This window comes from Nycticebus coucang, chromosome 3 (assembly GCF_027406575.1).
Source record: "Nycticebus coucang isolate mNycCou1 chromosome 3, mNycCou1.pri, whole genome shotgun sequence".
NCBI lineage: Eukaryota > Metazoa > Chordata > Mammalia > Primates > Lorisidae > Nycticebus > Nycticebus coucang.
In genome coordinates this window covers 143,524,350-143,541,644 of record NC_069782.1, presented here as the reverse complement: position 1 = coordinate 143,541,644, position 17,295 = coordinate 143,524,350, and the positions used below count along the sequence as shown (strand labels likewise).

General features: G+C 43.2%; 1 protein-coding gene across 10 annotated transcripts in view; it reads left to right on the top strand.

Moving 5' to 3' along the window:
* ABLIM1 (actin binding LIM protein 1) overlaps positions 1 to 17,295 on the top strand; it is a 316,427-nt gene that overhangs the window by 152,923 nt on the left and 146,209 nt on the right. For all 10 annotated transcript variants that reach the window (XM_053583778.1, XM_053583779.1, XM_053583777.1 and 7 more), the window contains one exon: positions 9,103 to 9,237. In XM_053583778.1, coding sequence (XP_053439753.1) covers positions 9,103 to 9,237 — 135 coding nt within the window. Of the gene's footprint in view, positions 1 to 9,102; positions 9,238 to 17,295 lie in introns of those variants that run through there.

The following is a 17,295-nucleotide window of genomic DNA, read 5'->3' as shown; positions in this document are numbered from 1 at the left end:
GTTTCAAACTGTCGAGCTGAAGTCACTGACCACACAGCTGGGAAGGGCTGGGCACAGCTGGCTCTCTCCAGCTGGCCAGAGCTCTCTACTGCTGGGAGAGTCCCTTAACATTTCTGAAGCTCAGTTTTCACATTTGTAGAATGAAGATATTTGGGGTTGATGGGATCATGGGAGGTTTTGTAAATTGCAACATGCCATATACATATTAGCCATTTCCATTACTTTGTCTAAAATACTATTTTTAACCAGCTGGTAATTCCAAGTATGTCTTGGGAAATAGGTAGACTCAGCCAAAAAGCAGGACAGCTGGGAGGCTTCCTATACTGTTAACAGAAGGGTTTGTGCCACACAGGGATACTCCACTAGACCTCTTAGTTCTTTGATTTTTATTTTAACTCCTCTACAATATCGATTTGGAATTAGGATCTACAATGTCTGGATTTGGAATCAGGACACAGAAGGCAATGGTGATACTGTGCCTAAGCTAAGGTCCACCTCAGGCCCATGGGCCTAAATGCAAATAGACTCTGACCCTCTCTCTCTCAACTTGTGTTTCCATAAATAGCTCAAATGGGACCACTGTTCCTGCTGCTCTCAGAACCAGGCCACACGTGGCTCTGTCACAGTCCATAAGGATGTAGTGTTCTGCCAGCAGGGTTCAGACTGAAGCCACAGGCCAATTGTTTGACTTGATCCATTTCTAAGTGAAATTGCTGGCACAGGGACAATTTGAGATCCCCGGGTGACCTTGAAAAGCGCAATCACATTTTCGGAAGGGATTCTTGTAATGCTTCAGAAATTCCTGCTCACGCAGGCCAATGACAGGCTCTCCTGATGTTCAGCTGAACAGGGGCGTCTGTGTGCCCTGCTGGGGCTGTGGAGCTGTTTTCTTTGGTCTTGTGTTGCTATCACAGAATACCACAGACTGGGCAATTTATAGAGAAAAGAATTTTATTTCTTATAAGTGACTCGAGGCTGGGAGGTCCAAGGTCGAGGGGCTGGGTCTGATGAAGGCTTCCTGCTGCCTCATCCTGTGGCGGAAGGCTGAGGGCAAAACCAACTTGGGAGATAGGGAGAAGATGGGACCAAACTTCATTCTTTTATCAGGAATCTGCTGCTGTGGTAACTCACTCCCACTGTCACTGCATTAATCCATCCCTAAGGGTGGAGCCTTCATGACCTAATCTCCTCTTAAAGGTCCCACCTCTTAATGTTTACAAGGGCATTTAAATTTCAGCGCGATTTTGGAGGGGATGTTCAAACCATAGCAACTCCCAGGAGGAGATGGCCTCATGTTGTCTCTACTAGCACCCTGGGAGGGCAGCCGTAGCCTCAGCCTCTTTTATAGTCTCAGGGAGGTTGGTGCACTTGGCAGGAAAGGCAGGACTAGGAGTCAGGTCTCCCAATGCCTTGTCCAAGGTCCCTTCTAGTTTCTGCTGGGGAGAAGAGGTGAGCCTTGTATACAGATGACTATTCTAAGGTAAAATTACTAAGCGTGGTTAGAAGGCAGCCAGAGGAGATCAAAGAAGGGTGTTGTCTCACTGATTCATCTCAGTCAGAAGGTGTGTCGAAGGAGTCGCCCTCCTAGGAGGAGGAGAAGGCGGCACTAGGCCAATGTAAAATCCCTTCCAAGTTTAACCTGCACAGACAGAAGGCAGGTGTAGCACAGCAGGGCAAGTGTGTCAAGTGATTTACCAAGAGGAACTTGCCTGGTTGAGTTATGATAATCCAGCACCTCTTTGCCCTGGGGGAATCAGATTAATTGGATTTGGGCAGAGGCTGTTTCTATAATCAGGAGGCCAGCTGACAGGTTGCTGACAGTGTCTTTTACGGTTAGAAGACTGGCAAGGACCTGTGGCCTTGCCACAGAAAAGGCGAATCAAGTGTCAGGACATCTTACAGGCGAAGAACCACACATACCTGCCCCCACGCTGCCCGCCCTCTAGGAGTGTTTGTGCCAAGTAATAATCCTGATTATCAGACTCACGTGGTACAAGAAAATTAAATCGTGGAAGCCAATTCAAGAGAAGGATCATTTTGGACAACTAATAACAGGGTAACAGTGTGTGTAGCTTCAAGTAACTACCACTTGTAGCAGCAGGAAATGACTTTTAGGTAAACTGCAAATTAAACACTCTCTATATTTGTTTAAACTCCTCAGTTTCCTGTTTTTTATGCTCAATGCTAGTACCACTGTAGCACAAAGAAAGGGAGTAGGAGGTGGGGAGAGCACATGTCTGTGCTGTGTGCTTACAATTCAGTGGGAACTACTGGGGTTGAAGCAGAGAAAATATTCTAGGTGATGAAGCTGTCTCTCTGAACCATAAACTCCCGAGACAATAGGATTCCTGTCATTAAGTAGAAATCAGCCTTACCATGCAGAGGACTGTCTTGTGATTGCAAAGCCAGACCAGTCTGCACCTGAAAGAGATTTCCAATCCAGGCCTTTGTTCAGGCTGGAGGTAGCAGAAAAGGTCTCCTGATGGCAGACTGTATTTTCTTGCTGTCTCACCCTTCCTGTGTAATTTTTCATGCAGCAATTTATGGGAATAATTTCTTTTCCGCCCACCTTCTAGGAGTGTTTGTGCCAAGTAATAATCCTGGAATAATTTTTTATTCGAAGTATTGTTTCCCATCTGCTTATTTACTAGCAGGTGTTACCTGGGGAATGATGCTGCTGCTGAGGGTTCCCCCTTCTGATCTCTAGAATCAGAATCCAGTGAGTACATGGTACCAACTTGATTTCCTTCTGTGCTGGACCATATTTTCCTGTGGAAATCCCCTATGCAGCGCTTCCAAGCACAGGCTTTGGAATCAAACTACTACTTCTCAGCTGTGTGATCTTGGACATGGTATCTCACTCTTCTTAGCCTTTGTTTCTTCCTCTGAAACAAAGGAAATATACAACCATACCTCATAAGGAAGTTGTGAGGAATATTTGTGATTGTGAGTATCAGTTAATTATCACAGTGCCTGGAACATGGTTAAGTGTTGGATAAATTTTACTTGTCATAATGATAGTGTTCTCAAGTTATTTATTGTAATGTCAGGAGTTCAGGACCCCATAGCTTCTCAGGGAAGATGCCCCGCTAGTAGTATCGGGTAGTCGTAACCTTATTTTCCTTAATCTAAAAAATTGAACTGAGAAGTACAACTCAGGCAATTTGATTTTAAAATAGAACTATGTCAGCAATTTGAAGGAAATGACTATGACCTTATAGCTTTGTAGAGCCAGGATTGATACCTTATGCATTATTTGCTTGCAAAAGCAAAATAAAGAACAAGAGAGAAAATTAGGTGTTAGGTGATGATATTCAGTACAAGGGGACTTGGAGATGAATGAAGTATTTGATCAACCTAAGCCACAGTAAAAACTTCACAGAAGTACCAGGACCTGGGCTGGCCCTGTGGGTTAGGTCTGAATTGAACTGCCTGAGTCTGAAACCACTTAGAATAGTGATAATACTCAGCAAATGTAGTTCCTCAAAGATGTCTTAAAGACTAGCAGGAGCCATGCCACTGAAAATCTCAGGAGGTAAGCAGAGCACTTTAGACTCGAAGAATTGGGACAGAGCTATTAGAAGTCTTTTAGTTTTGTTCTTTTTAAAATATATTTAATATTTTTCTAACAGTTTTGGATGAACAGAAAAATTGAGACAATAATATAGAGTTCCCATATACCTGACACTCAGACCCCCCACGTAGTAACATCTTACATTTGTATAATGCATTTGTTACAATTACTGGACTAACACTGACACATTATTATGAACCGAGGTCCGTACTTTATTCAGATTGTCTCGTTTTACCTAATGTCCCTTTTCTGTTTCAGGAGCTCATCCAGGACACCCTATTTACATTTAATCAGTGTGTCTCCTTATGCTCCTCTTGGCTGTGAAAGTTTCTCAGACCATCCTTGTTTTTACTGATCTTGACGATTTTGGAGAGTACTGGTCAGATACACAAGAACCCCCCTAGCTGACCACCTCTCTACATTGACCATCCCCTTAAATCAACCTAATTGTCATCGAACTGACATGCATCACATGTAGTCAATGGAAGTTCGTAATGTTGACCAGTTTGTTACAGTCCCTTGCCTGGTCTACTCACAGAGGGTCCACTGTATTTTTTAGGATGTCTCACAATTTGAGATTTTTCTCATGATTAGACTAGGGTTGTGGGTTTTGGAGGGGAAGAAAGACCCTAGAGGCAAAGTGCGCATTTTCATCACATATGAAAGGGACATTCTGTCAACATGCCTTGTCACGGTTGATGCTGACCCTGATCCCCTGGCTGAGCTGGTATTGGTCAGATCTCCTACTGTAAGGTTCCTCGTTTTTTTTTCCCCATCCTTATTCTACTCTTTGGAGGGAAATTGCTATGCCCAGCCCACACCTAAGAGTAAGGAGTGATGCTCCCCTCCCTGGAGTAGACTGTGCTGGAAAGAAAGAGCCGGGAAGTAGGAGACCCAGCAATCTGAGAAAAAGGGGTTGAGGACTTGGATTAGGGGGATGAGAGAAGAGCCGAGTAAGATGTGGGAGTGGACAGAAAAGAGGGGGTGGCATGGAGGGCGACTGCCAAGTTTCAGGCATCGGTGATTAGGGGATTGCTCTGGCATGTGGAGCTCTGGGTTAGGAGCCCCTGCATTAGTTTGCCGCCAGCTCTTTATTTCGTGGCTGCATCACCGTGGGCAAGTCACTTCTTCCCTCTGAGCCTCAGTTTGCCCATTTCCAAGACGGGTAAACAGCACCCGTGCTTCCTCCCGCGGGCTCTGCTGAGTGCGGCAGAGCAGATGGAAGTCTTTGAACTCTGTCAGCCACTGTGTCATTTCACAGGCCTGTGGGGAAAGGGATGATGGTGCTGTGGAGACAGAAAGGGACAGAGAGGGAAGTCGTGTGTTACGGGGAGATTCGGAATCTTTCAGATAGCCCACAGCAGGGTACTAGGTGCTGCTTTGTACTGTTAGTACTCCATCTTCCTGTTTCCGGGGATGGAGTTTAGTGGTCTGTGCCCCAGAGGGCAGTCGTTTGGGCGAGACGAAGCTAGTTCTAGATCTGAGGAAAGGCTCTGCCTAAGCTTCGTTGCTTTTCTTTTATAAACCGCAGTCTCCTCTGCTTGAAGACACTGTAGGTTACCAAAATGTCTTTAAATGGTGTCAATCTCCCAGTCTCATTGCCAGACATATTTAATAGACATCTCAAAAGTAACACATTTGGAAGTGAATTTTTGCTTGGACATGTGGCTGACCTGTTTTATTAGACTGTGAAAGACAGTGTGAAATTCCTCAGTTGGCCATGCAGTGGGCTGGCAGCCCTCTGGAGACCAGAATCCCTCCAGATTGGGTGGTTTGCACCAGAGGGATCTCTACCTTTTCAGGACCTTCACATGTGTTTCCTCATTATTCAGAAAGTGGGCAGCCATGCTTTTGGCTTTTCAGTGCATACTTCTTATTTAGCCAAAAAGTTGATGAACCGTGGAAGGTTTTAACCATGTCTGCCCGAGTTCCAGGGTAAATCATTGATTACTCAGTATAGGGAAAGTGGTGGGCAGCCTCAATGCTAAGTGTGCCTCTGCCAATAACTCGCTGCTGACTTCGAGCAAGGAATATAAGCCCTTTGCTCCTTATTTTTCTTATCAGTAGGGACCACCCAGGCTCTGAAAGATGGAAAAAGAAAGTGTAAATTAGCAACTGGGCCGGCTGGCAAATAGGAGGTGCTGAATTAAGAGTGTGTCCATATCACAAATGACTCCACCTATGTCAACATTGTAGAATTGAGCCAACAACTATGATTTGGTAATAACTACACTATCAAAGACAGTCATGCAAAATGAATCTTTTTATTCATCTTTAAAAAGAAAGAGATTCTTTCCTTTACACTGACATGAGTTGGGCTGAAATAACCAAGTTTGGTCTTTGGGTTCTGTCATTCTCTAAAAAGAAAAGCCCATTTCTAGGTGGGTGTGTGTGGCTCATGCCTATAGTTCTAGCACTCTGGGAGGTACAAGTGGGAGCATCACTTGAGCCCAGGAGTTGCGATGAGCTATGATGATGCCACTGTGCCCCTGCACCCTAGCCAAAGTGACATAGTGAGACTCTGTCTCCTCTGTCTCAAAAAAAAAAAAAAAAAAAAAGGAGAAGAAAGAAAGAAAAAGAAAAAGAGAGAGACAAGAAAAGAAAGGAAAAAAGCCCATTTCTTCACAAATGGGTTGTTCTGATGTGTGTCTGCCTAGGGTCTTATATGAAGAAAAGGCAGGTAAACGTGATATAGTCTCTGCTCATCTCTGGTAAAAGCAAGTCATCTCTGGGCATGGAGGACCTTGTGGCGAAATATCTATTTCCACAGGGAAACGCTTGCAAAACATGGACGCTGATCCCAACTCTGACCTTTGTGGCTGGTGCCAGCATTTGCACTGCCTCCTTTGTTCAGACAGAGAAAAGCCAAGAAGTGAAATGATATTTTCCTTCCCTCATCATTACTCAGCATGGCCGGTTTGCTTAGCAATAAGAAATTCAAGTGTCAAGAGAAACTGCAGTGCAGTTTCTTAGCCAAAAATGCATACTCTCTTAGAGTCAAGAGATTCATTGTGTTCTCATATTGTTGCTGAAGACGATGGTCTTGCAAGTTACTTTTAAAATTCTGACTCTATCTATAGTTGGCTTATTCGTGTTTTAAAGGGAAATAGCTCTTAGACATGAGTGTGCATTAAGAACCTCTTGACAAGCTCACTGAAAAGGTGGATCCCTGACTGATGCCCACACTGGGTCACTGGGGCTGAGGAATCTGCATTTTTAATACATGGCAGCCTGGGTTTGGATTTGCGCGTGGTCAGCAAGCTGCCCTGAGGAATACCAACCTGGGTGCCATTCCCCAGGTAGTAAGACATTTTGGCTGCATACATTCCCTTTATAAGCCAAAGCCCTAGCTGTCGCTTTTAGAACTGCATTTGAACTTGGCTGTGTAAATTAAATTATGAATATAATTATAATAATTATAAGTAATAATTATTACTGACTTGCAGCAATTTTCTGTTTTATTCAAATGACGTGGAGGAGTGTGAGCTTGGAAGTCAGAAAGGGCTGGCTATAGATCTTTGAGGTTCCACTTACTCTCACTTGGGCAGGTTGCTTAACTTCTCCGAGGCTCTATTTCCTCATCTGTACAATGGGAACAATATTATTCCCATTGTTCTTTGCTGAGAGAAGGATGATGAGGATGGATAAAGTGACTTAGGTGTAAGCACATAGCCCGATGCCTGCCATTTTGTAGAAATTCAATAAATATTAATTTTTCCCATTCTTACAGGAGGAATATTAAATTAAAAAAAGAAAAACAAAACAGCTCACATAATCTCCACTAGCACTTGAAGCAGATATTGTTAAGGGAAACTTTTTTTTTATTGCTAAGGTGATTTGATTTTTGGCCTGAATACATATCACTTTTAAGATCAGTAATTATTTAAAAATCTTGATAGCATTCTCCTCCTTAACTCCTTTTGATAATACTAACTTTTGTTCCAGGAAGATTTCAATGGGTAGATAAGAAAAATGCAGGTGAATTTCAACCTTGGTGTCTTTCCCGGACATTCCCAGGGATGGTCAGTTTTAGAGAAAGCAGATCAGGTGTTTAACCTGAAACTATACCTGCTCCTGGTTAAAATCTCACAAGAAGAACCTTGTTTCTCAGAACTTAGTCATAATGGATTATTTGGACTGTCTTGTTCAAATTCTTTCCAGGTGAAATGAGAAGATTGCAGAGGTCTGAGAGCAACAGTGAACCATTCATTATACTTGTGGGGCACAGAGAGCTCCTTGCTGGGATGTGCTTGCTGAGTTGAGATCCAGCAATGTCTGCCCATGTCTGCCTCCTGCACAACCTAGTTTTACCTTCTACAAAAAAGTCATCTTTATGTTGGTCAATTCATTTTAGGTTCACCATGCTTGTCTTATGTCACGCTCACTTACAGACTTAAATGATTTGCATCACATATTTCTCCTTCTGAGGACCCAAACCAAAAAAAAAAAAAAAAAAAGGAATTTGGTAACAAAAAGTGCCAATCTGCATTCTATGGCTAGAGAAAGTACAAATTAAATGAAGACACCAGGGGAATCTCAAAGCCCCTGGGGTCCTCTCACAGCCTCCTCTGGGCCTCTGTCGGGGGAGACTGTGTGCCCTGGTCTCTGCAGGGCAGGGCAGTGGTTCCTGCAAGCCACACTCGGGAAACTGACAAAGAAATCCCTGAAAGCCCCATTGTGTGATTTTCAAGTCTGAAAAGACCCTGGAAATCTTCTGGGCCAATCCTCTTTGTTTTATGGGAAAGGAAACTGAAACTCAGAGACATCCACATGGTTCCTAGTTTATTTTTTTAAAAAATTACTGCCCACAGTGTGTGGATCAGGAACGATGCACGGAATAGGCTCATAATGGGGCCTCCGGTGAGTTAAATGAGTTGCCAAGTTAAGATCAGGCATGACTCGCTGAAAAGTTGACTAGGAACTATCCAACATGTGGTAATTAAAGAGGAGAGGAACATTTACTCTTTGATGTGGGAGCATTCTGCAGTGTCACTAGGAAATTCTACTATGGGACAGCAGTGAAACCCAGTGCAGCACTGTATTTGTACCTTACTTTCTTGTCCTTGGAAATCAGGGATTTCTACCACAAAGTACAACTGGGGAGGGAAAAAGAGGATGAACTTGAAGAAATGGTCCCCATCTTCATGGAACTTATAGTCTGCGGTGAATACCTGCTAAAAGGTGCCCTGTACATTGAGATAAGGACATATTGCAAACACACATTACACAATATTGGACCAAGCAAGATCGTGTATTTCATGGTCCCATGTTGGTTCCATCTTAGAGAAGTTTGGGAGTAAAAGAGAAGACTGCAGGCTCCAGTGGGAAACACTCCCAATGTTAATATTTTCCCCACTGGACTGTTACAGCCACAATTGTCATATTAATCTGTCTGTCCCCAGGATTATAGATTTGGGGGGTGATCATTTCGTGCTATTAAGCCAGTATGTGTGGCTCATTTGATGCTGAAATTATGGGGATATTTTTTAGGAATGCTTTCTACTCACCTGGATTTTTTTTTTCCCCAGTGGCCCACCCTCAGGACCCTCACCACCCCCCGGAGAAGCCTGTCATTCACTGCCATAAATGTGGGGAGCCCTGCAAGGGTGAAGTGCTTCGGGTCCAGACCAAACATTTCCACATCAAATGTTTCACTTGCAAAGGTATGGTGCCTCCAGCAGCTGCCAGCTTAGTGGCATATCACAGTCAGTGCTTGCTGTAGGGTCTGCCCCGTCTCCTTAATTCCACATCAAGAGTTAATGCCCTCAGAAGCCCCAGAATCATTTACCTCTAGTTTGAGGCGTGGTTATACTCTGGCAGGACCTAGGACCAGTGGTTCACAAGCCTTTGGGTGCTCACCAAGGTCCCTGACCTGACTGTTAAAGAGCAGTAAAAACAAATGCAGCGCTGTGCTTAGCACTTTATCCTTCTTGTCTCCTGAAATCAGGGATTCCTACCACAAAATAACCTTGTCCTAAGATCCATCTATTACAAGAGGGCTGCAAAAATCCTAAGATTAGGGTGTTGAGTCACTGGTTCCTGCGCGTGCATTGAGAAGTGAGAATTAGGAGGCCTGCAAACGGAACAATACCTCCCGTCCAAAAAGCTACCAGTTAGATGTCGATGTCCATTAACAAGCCTGCCTTTTTAGCTTTACAGAGGTTGGCATTTTGGTAAGAAATATGCTGACCTGTTGTTTGAGAGCCAGGGTATGGCTGACTAAGGAAAAAGAGGAAGACGAGAGAGAAGAGTGGGTTTTGTGTATGTGTTTGAGAAATAGGTTACTTGAGCTGAGAGCACATCTGGGTGGCTCAGGATGGGGCGAAGGATGTAGGAAGGGACGGAAGAGGCACAGACTCTGAGCCTGCCTTGCAGCTTTTCTCTGTGCCCTGCACACTGGAAACCCCCATTCCTGGAAACTGGGTTTCATTTTGAGTGTCTGAGGTCACAGAGACTCAGCCTTGAGGGCCAGGGATGGTGACCCTATAATCCTAGCACTCCGGGAGGCTGAGGTAGGAAGATTGCTTGAGGCCAGGAATTGGAGACCAGCCTGAGCAAGAGCAAGACCCTGTCTTTCCAAGAAAGAAAAATTGGCCAGGCATGGGGATGCGTGTAGTCCCAGCTACTCAGGAGGCCGAGGCAGGAAATCATTCAAGCCTAGGAGTTGAAGGTTGAAGTGAGCTATGATGACACCATTGCACTTTAGTGTGTTGACAAAGTGAGGCTCTGTCTCAAAAAAAAAAAAAAAAATTACTCAGCATTGCATCCTGAGCCATCCCTTTGTGGCCAAGGAGGCTCAAGTAGACACCAGAGTAGGAAGTGCCCTTAAATACATAAAAAAAGGGAAGAGGGGTGCTTTCCTGGAGCCTACAGCTGCTCCTTTCACTGAGCATGAACTTTTCAGGAGAAGGAGCGTTAGCCTGTGCAGCTAGGGTGACACGGTGGGAGGAGGAGAGAGGGTACGAGCTTAACCCCCTTAACTAAGCTTGATGCATGACACAGGTTACACATGTGGTGTGCACATCTGTTAGGAAGAGATTATTTAACCCTCCTGAAAGTCTCTACAAGGAAGAATGATAAACCCGAGTTTTCAGACAACCCAAGTTGGTCATCAGGAAATATCAGGGCCACACCCAGGGTGCTGACTGCTGCCGCCCCGGGTGGCTTGAGTCCTGCCTTGCCACGAAGTAGCTGTGCGATTGCAGGCAATCTCCTTGTCTCTCTGTGGCTCTGTGTCCTAATCTATAAAATTAAGAGACTAGACATTTTGACACTTAAATCACTCTAGATCTGAAGTTTGCAGATTCTGTACACACAGTCATGTATGTGTATGTTATAGAATGCAGGGGTACTGAATTAGTGTCTTAGGTAGCATGTCAGAGAAAAGTATTTTCTGGTTACATCCAGCCAGCTAACTTGGATTCAGCATTACATATATGTTTTTAAATTTTCATAAATTTTCTGAGACATCATTCCAGGGACAGATTCAGTATGAAATATAAATATCATCGATAAAGGGCTTCAGCCCTGTATGTATTCTATAATAACATTTCTAGTTGAAAGTATAAAGTGTTAGTCTCTTATCTGGACTGTCACTGCTCAACACACCAAGGCATTAGAATACACATCATTTATCCTCTGTGGGGTGGAAGCTTCCTTTTTTGCTCTTCTAGTTTAAATCTAAAGGACCAAATATGAGTTACTTATGTTGGAAAGTTGCATCAGACGTAGTATACTTTGTTTCGTGCTATAAATGTATTTTTGAGAAGTTGAATTTCTGTTTAAATTCTATTTTAAAAGCACTTGCAATTTGGGGGAATTATTTATCAATATACAAAAGTGGTATTAAAATAAATGAATCATAATATCCAACTTGTATCCCAACTTTCTGTGGTCACCTTTTTTTTTTAATATCCAAAGAAAGTGGTTTAAGCTCCCCACACTTTATACTGTAGGAAGTCCATGACTTTTCCCAAGATTTGCGAGGAGTATTATCCAATAGAAATATGATGCAAGCCATGTGTGTAATTCTAAGCATGCTAATAGCTGTATTAAAGAGCTCAAAAGGGACAGGTATGATTAATTTATATAATATATTTCATTTAACCCCCATATCCAAAAGTGTATCTGTTCAAAATATAATATAAAAGTTATTGATATATTTGACTTTTTTTAATACTAGGTTGACACATCTCAATTTGGATTAGACACATTTCAAATGCTCAATAGCCACACATGTTAGTGGCAGCTGCAGTGTTAGTGGTTACCATGTTGGACAGCGCAGTTCTAAAGATCCCTTGAGGTCTGCATTCTTGTGGTCCCTCTCCAGGCTCTTGCTAGTGTCAAATACTTGGTTTCCCTTTGTGAGTGCCGTGTCTTTTTCATCACTTCATCTCACACTGGATATTATTATTCTTCCTCCATTTCCCAAAGCACCACCAACACAAGGCAGCAGTTTTCAGCAGACTCTGCTGGCCGTCTGGGGTAGGTAATAGGAGGCTGTAGCACAGAATAGGCAACAGCTGCCCTGTTGTTCTCAGATCGTCTCTAGTAAAAAAAAAAAAAAAATCTCATTAGAGAGGGCCACTTCTTTCTTTCTCTTTTTTAAAATTAATAGACTTTAAATTTTAGAGCAGCTTTTAGTTAATAGAAAAATTGGTAAGAAAGTACAGGCCCAAGCTATCTTTCATACTTACTTTTTGAACCTCATCTGCCTCCCTCTTGGTAGGGCTTCCTCTCTGTTCGATATCCTTCTCCCCTCTATCCCAATTATATTAGGACTCTCTAAATTTCATTGAGGTAGCTACTTTTTGTAAGTCCATTAGGGTGGTTTCCCAGAAGAACAGCAGTGTTCTCCCTAAGGAATGCTTTCTTCCTCCTAACCCAAGTGACCCAGACCACAGCCAAGTCCTAAAACAACAGATTTGTTTTATTCCTGTTAGATCTAGAGTTGTAATAATGAGCTAATGTCCCAGGACAGAGGATTTGGAATGGGATGCATATGCCCAAACAAGCTGGGGCTTTTGTTCAAGAGTTGGCTAACTGAACAGGAGGCAGATTGAAGTTCTGACTGTGATTTTAGGCCCAGCCAGGCCTTTTACCTGGACTTCTCTCTCTCTCCCTTTGTCCATGTTTACCATGTTGATAAAGCCTCCTATTTCTTGAATGCAGGCAGAGGTCGTTTTCTGCAAGTTGAAAAAAGACCAAAGATGCAAATGGTTGTGAGAATAAAAAGCAGAGATGAACTCCTTGTTACAAATAGGTTTTTGAAAAAAAAAGGAAAAAGAGAGCACAGGACATTTTACCCCAAAGCTAAACAGGTATGAAGGTGGGAACGGGTTGCCATGGAGGAATTAGAGTTTATAGCACAAACTTAAATCATGTTCAGGCTCCATGAATTCACAGATTTAGCTGTGACAGAATAAAGCCTGGGGAGAAGGAGTTCTCTAGGTACACTCATCTCACTTCCTAGAATGTCTGATACTATGAGATCTGATGGGCCAAGAGTTATTCATCCATTTACTAATTGTTCATCAGATGTACACTGTACGAAGGGCATCATGCTAAGTGCTGAGAATAAAGACAACATATCATGTTTGTAGTCAAAGAGCTCATGGAGTATTTGAAGAGACATAAATAAGCAACATTTCAGAGACGGAATAATAAGTGCTGTGATGGAGAGGTATAGAATGCGGGATGGAAGACAAGACCCGTGGGGAAGATGTAACAGCAGTCCAGGTAGAAATGTAAGGTAGCAGCTGGTGTGATGGAAACAGATTTGAAAGACACTTAAAGTTAGGGTTGACAGGATCTGATGACTGAATGGGAGGAGTGAGGAAGGATCCAGTTTTCAGCTGGACTACTGGGTGGAGAGGTGGGGTTCCCACCAACTAAGTAAAGACAGGAGCACTTGGTGGGGGGCAGAGCTGGGGAGAGAGGAAACAAGTTCAGTTTGGGATATACTGAGGTTGAGTACACAGGGTACATTGATTCCACAGGCTTAGCACTCAAGAGATGCTGGCCCATTTTGGGGAAGCAGGATTTGAAAGTCTTTGGCATCTGGATAATGGCTGAAGCTATGTGATTGTGTGTGAAATTTCCCTGGGAAAGTGCAAAAGGCAGAGGCCATGTGCTAAAGAATGCCAGTAGAACCTCCTCCCCAGTCTTCACCTCAGAAAATGTACCCATCTGGTAATGAGATGAAGAAAATGGTTTAATTGATGGATGGACTCTGTAATTAAATGAAAAGGAGATTCTAAGAGTTGTTTCTTAAACGTGGATCTCTACGAATGATTTGAGACAGACTGTGTTATGGGCCATTATTTCACTTTCAAGAAACACAGTTGCTGGTTTCCTGATTCACCCAGGCAAATTTCAGCTTTCTTGGCTTATCACAGTGGTTCTCAACCCTCCTAATACCAGGAACCTTTAATACAGTCCAAAGGGGTCGTGACCCACAGGTTGAGAACCGCTGGTATCTGTTTTGCTAGAAAAGCTTCATTTGTTTCCATCCACGTGGACTTTACATTCCTTGATTTTTGTGTATTTCAAAACTTTCATAATGACCTGTGTAATAACCCACTGGGAGCAGAATTTGGCTGCCAGGGTTTGAGTGGGGCTGTTCTGCCTTCAGAATTGGATAGCTTTGTTTTCCATCCTTGTCCCATTCACAGCATTTATCCCACTAATGGGCATGTTCTAATGCTACCCGTTTATTCCGTAGTAAGTTCCAATGATATGATAGTTCTTTAATATATTACTTTGACTGCATCATGGTTGTATTATATTCTGTATGAGAGATTAAGAAACTTGAAAATAAATGAGAAGCATTCACCTCGATTTAGATACAGACATGTTTATGTTCGTACAGGTTCTTCCTTGGTGGAATGGTTTCTAGCTAGGGACAAACTGTTAATGTCTGGCACTTCTAACTATCTCTTTAATTATGAATTATAGTTCATTTTAATTTTAGGTATTATATATTTTTATAAATTATTTTGATACATGATTCATGATAATCATTGTTGATTATCTTGAGCATTTTTTTAAGGCCATAGATCCATTTGTTTTTTTTTCCTGCCAGAAAGTTTTAGAGCATTTAGGAAAGACCAAAGACCAGGGAGGTTGCCCAGACAGTCAAGAATCACAGTATAGCCATGTTTTCTACATTTTTTTTTCCAGTGATCCTTTCCCAAACTGTCCTGTATAAAAGTTTAATTACTGGGCGGTGTCTGTGGCTCAAAGGAGTAGGGCGCCAACCCCATATGACGGAGGTGGTGGGTTCAAACCCGGCCCCGGGCCAAAAAAAAAAAAAGGGTGGGAGACAAGATGGCGGACTGAAGCCAGCTTTCCACAGAGGCTCCCGTCCAGAAGGAGAGTTAAGAGACAAAAATTTAGTAAGTATCCTGGTGGATTTGAGCTGCACCAAGAGAGAAGGTTGAAGAACGCACACCAACACCGCTGAGGCAAGCTGTGATCACAAGGACGCAAACAAAAGCAAAACGGCTCACTTCTGGATATTCTGAAGCCACACCCCCTGTCTCCCTGGGCAACGAGGAGGCCACCAGTGAGCAAAGGATTTGCCTGACGCTGCTCACAAACCGGGGAAGCTTCCAGGGTAGGGCCAACTCAGAGAGGTAATCGGACACAAACCTCCAGCAGCAGAGTCATTTGAACTCAGAACAGCCCGTCTTCTGCAGGCGATCTTAGCAGAAACAGAGACAGAATCCTGCAAAGTTGTCTGTTCTGTTCTGTTAGCAACATCAATCAGGGACGGGGCTAAGCCTGAGTGAATACCTCCCCCCCACCACCTGTATCAAGCACTCAAAGATGTCAGGCCCCACCTCCTCCTGCTAGATAGCAGCAGACTGCAGGGGCCTGGCAGATTTCCTTGCAATTCAGGCAGGTGCAACCCCCTGGAGTATCAGTTCACTACAGGCAACTTGGTTAGCCATCTGCAGAGATACCAGTGACTGGGTCCGATGGAGGGGCAAAGTGGGGAAGGAGACATCAACCTTCCCAGACTGATCTATTTGCTAGGTGGCTCCTCCTGACTCCACACAGCACTGGAGTAAGCCATATCAGAGTAGTCACCAGACCCCTGTGATCCAGTTCCCAGAGACCTCTTGAACTCTCCGACACGAGACAGGTGCCGATTGAGACAATCGATTTGGACCTTTTGAACTGAACTAATAGACTGAGGACTTTTCAGGCAGTGCCCTGAGTATGCGGTTGTAGGAAGGTTTGATTTTCCTTTCCCAATTGGTGCCAGAGGTGGGTGGGCGGGGTGACTTAATTGCTGGTTTTTCCACAAAGCTGAGACTTCAAGCCAGAGTAAATGTTACAATAGGATCAAACAGAAACCAGCTGAAAACAAGACAGAACCACTTCGTCCCACCACACAAGACAGGGCCCCAGTTTCTCAGGCCACAACACTGTACTACGGGCCCTCAATAAAGCCCCAGGGGAAAAATCAAAGTGAGTAAAATAACCAGGGGGCGGAATCAGCGGAAAAACTCTGGTAACATGAATAACCAGAATAGATCAACCCCCCCAAGAAAAGATACGGCAGATGTAATTGAAGATCCCATTCATAAACAACTGGCTGAGATGTCAGAAATCAAATTCAGAATTTGGATTGCAGACAAGATTAATAAAATGGAATTAGGAATTCGAGGAGAAATTCAAAAGTTGTCTCAAGAATTTAACGAATTTAAAGACGAAACAACCAAAGACTTAGATACACTGAAGCAAGAATTTACAGCCCTCAAAGATATGAAAAATACAGTAGAATCCCTCAGCAACAGAATGGAGCAAGCAGAAGAGAGGATTTCTGACATTGAAGATAAAGTCTTCGAATGCTCCCAGTCTCTCAAAGAGGAAGAGAAATGGAGAGCAAAAATGGATTATTCACTCAGAGAACTCTGGGATAATTCAAAGAAAAGCAATATACAAATAATTGGGATTTCGGATAATGATGAAGTGGCCTCAAAGGGCACACAGGCCCTTCTGCATGAAATTATGAAAGAAAATTTTCCAGACATGCCTAGAGAATCTGAAATTCAGATAGCAGACAGCTTCAGAATCCCAGCACGATTCAACCCCAATAAGTCATCGCCCAGGCATATCATAATTAGCTTCACTAAAGTTAATATGAAAGAGAAGATTCTCAAAGCAGCCCAGCGAAAGAAAACCATTACATCAAAGGAAAGAATATTAGAATAACTGCAGATCTCTCTGCTGAAACTTTTCAAGACAGAAGAGGGTGGTCATCGACTTTTAACCTCCTAAAGCAAAATAACTTTCAACCCAGGATCTTGTATCCAGCTAAACTGAGTTTCATTTATGATGGAGAAATTAAATACGTCAATGACATCCATATGTTGAAAAAAATTGCCATAAGTAAACCAGCTCTTCAGGATATTCTCAGACCTATCCTCCACAATGACCAACCCAATCCTATACAACAAAAGTAAACTCACTCAGAAACTTCGGATCAAACTCCAACTTCCACACTGGCAAAAGGATTAAAAATGTCCACTGGACCTTTGAAAAACTTGATTCCCAAAATTCCACCAGACTTATCATACTCTCCAGTAATGTGAACGGCTTAAACTGCCCTCTAAAGAGGCATAGGTTAGCTGACTGGATACAAAAACTCAAGCCAGATATTTGTTGTATACAAGAGTCACATCTTAACTTAAAAGACAAATACAGACTCA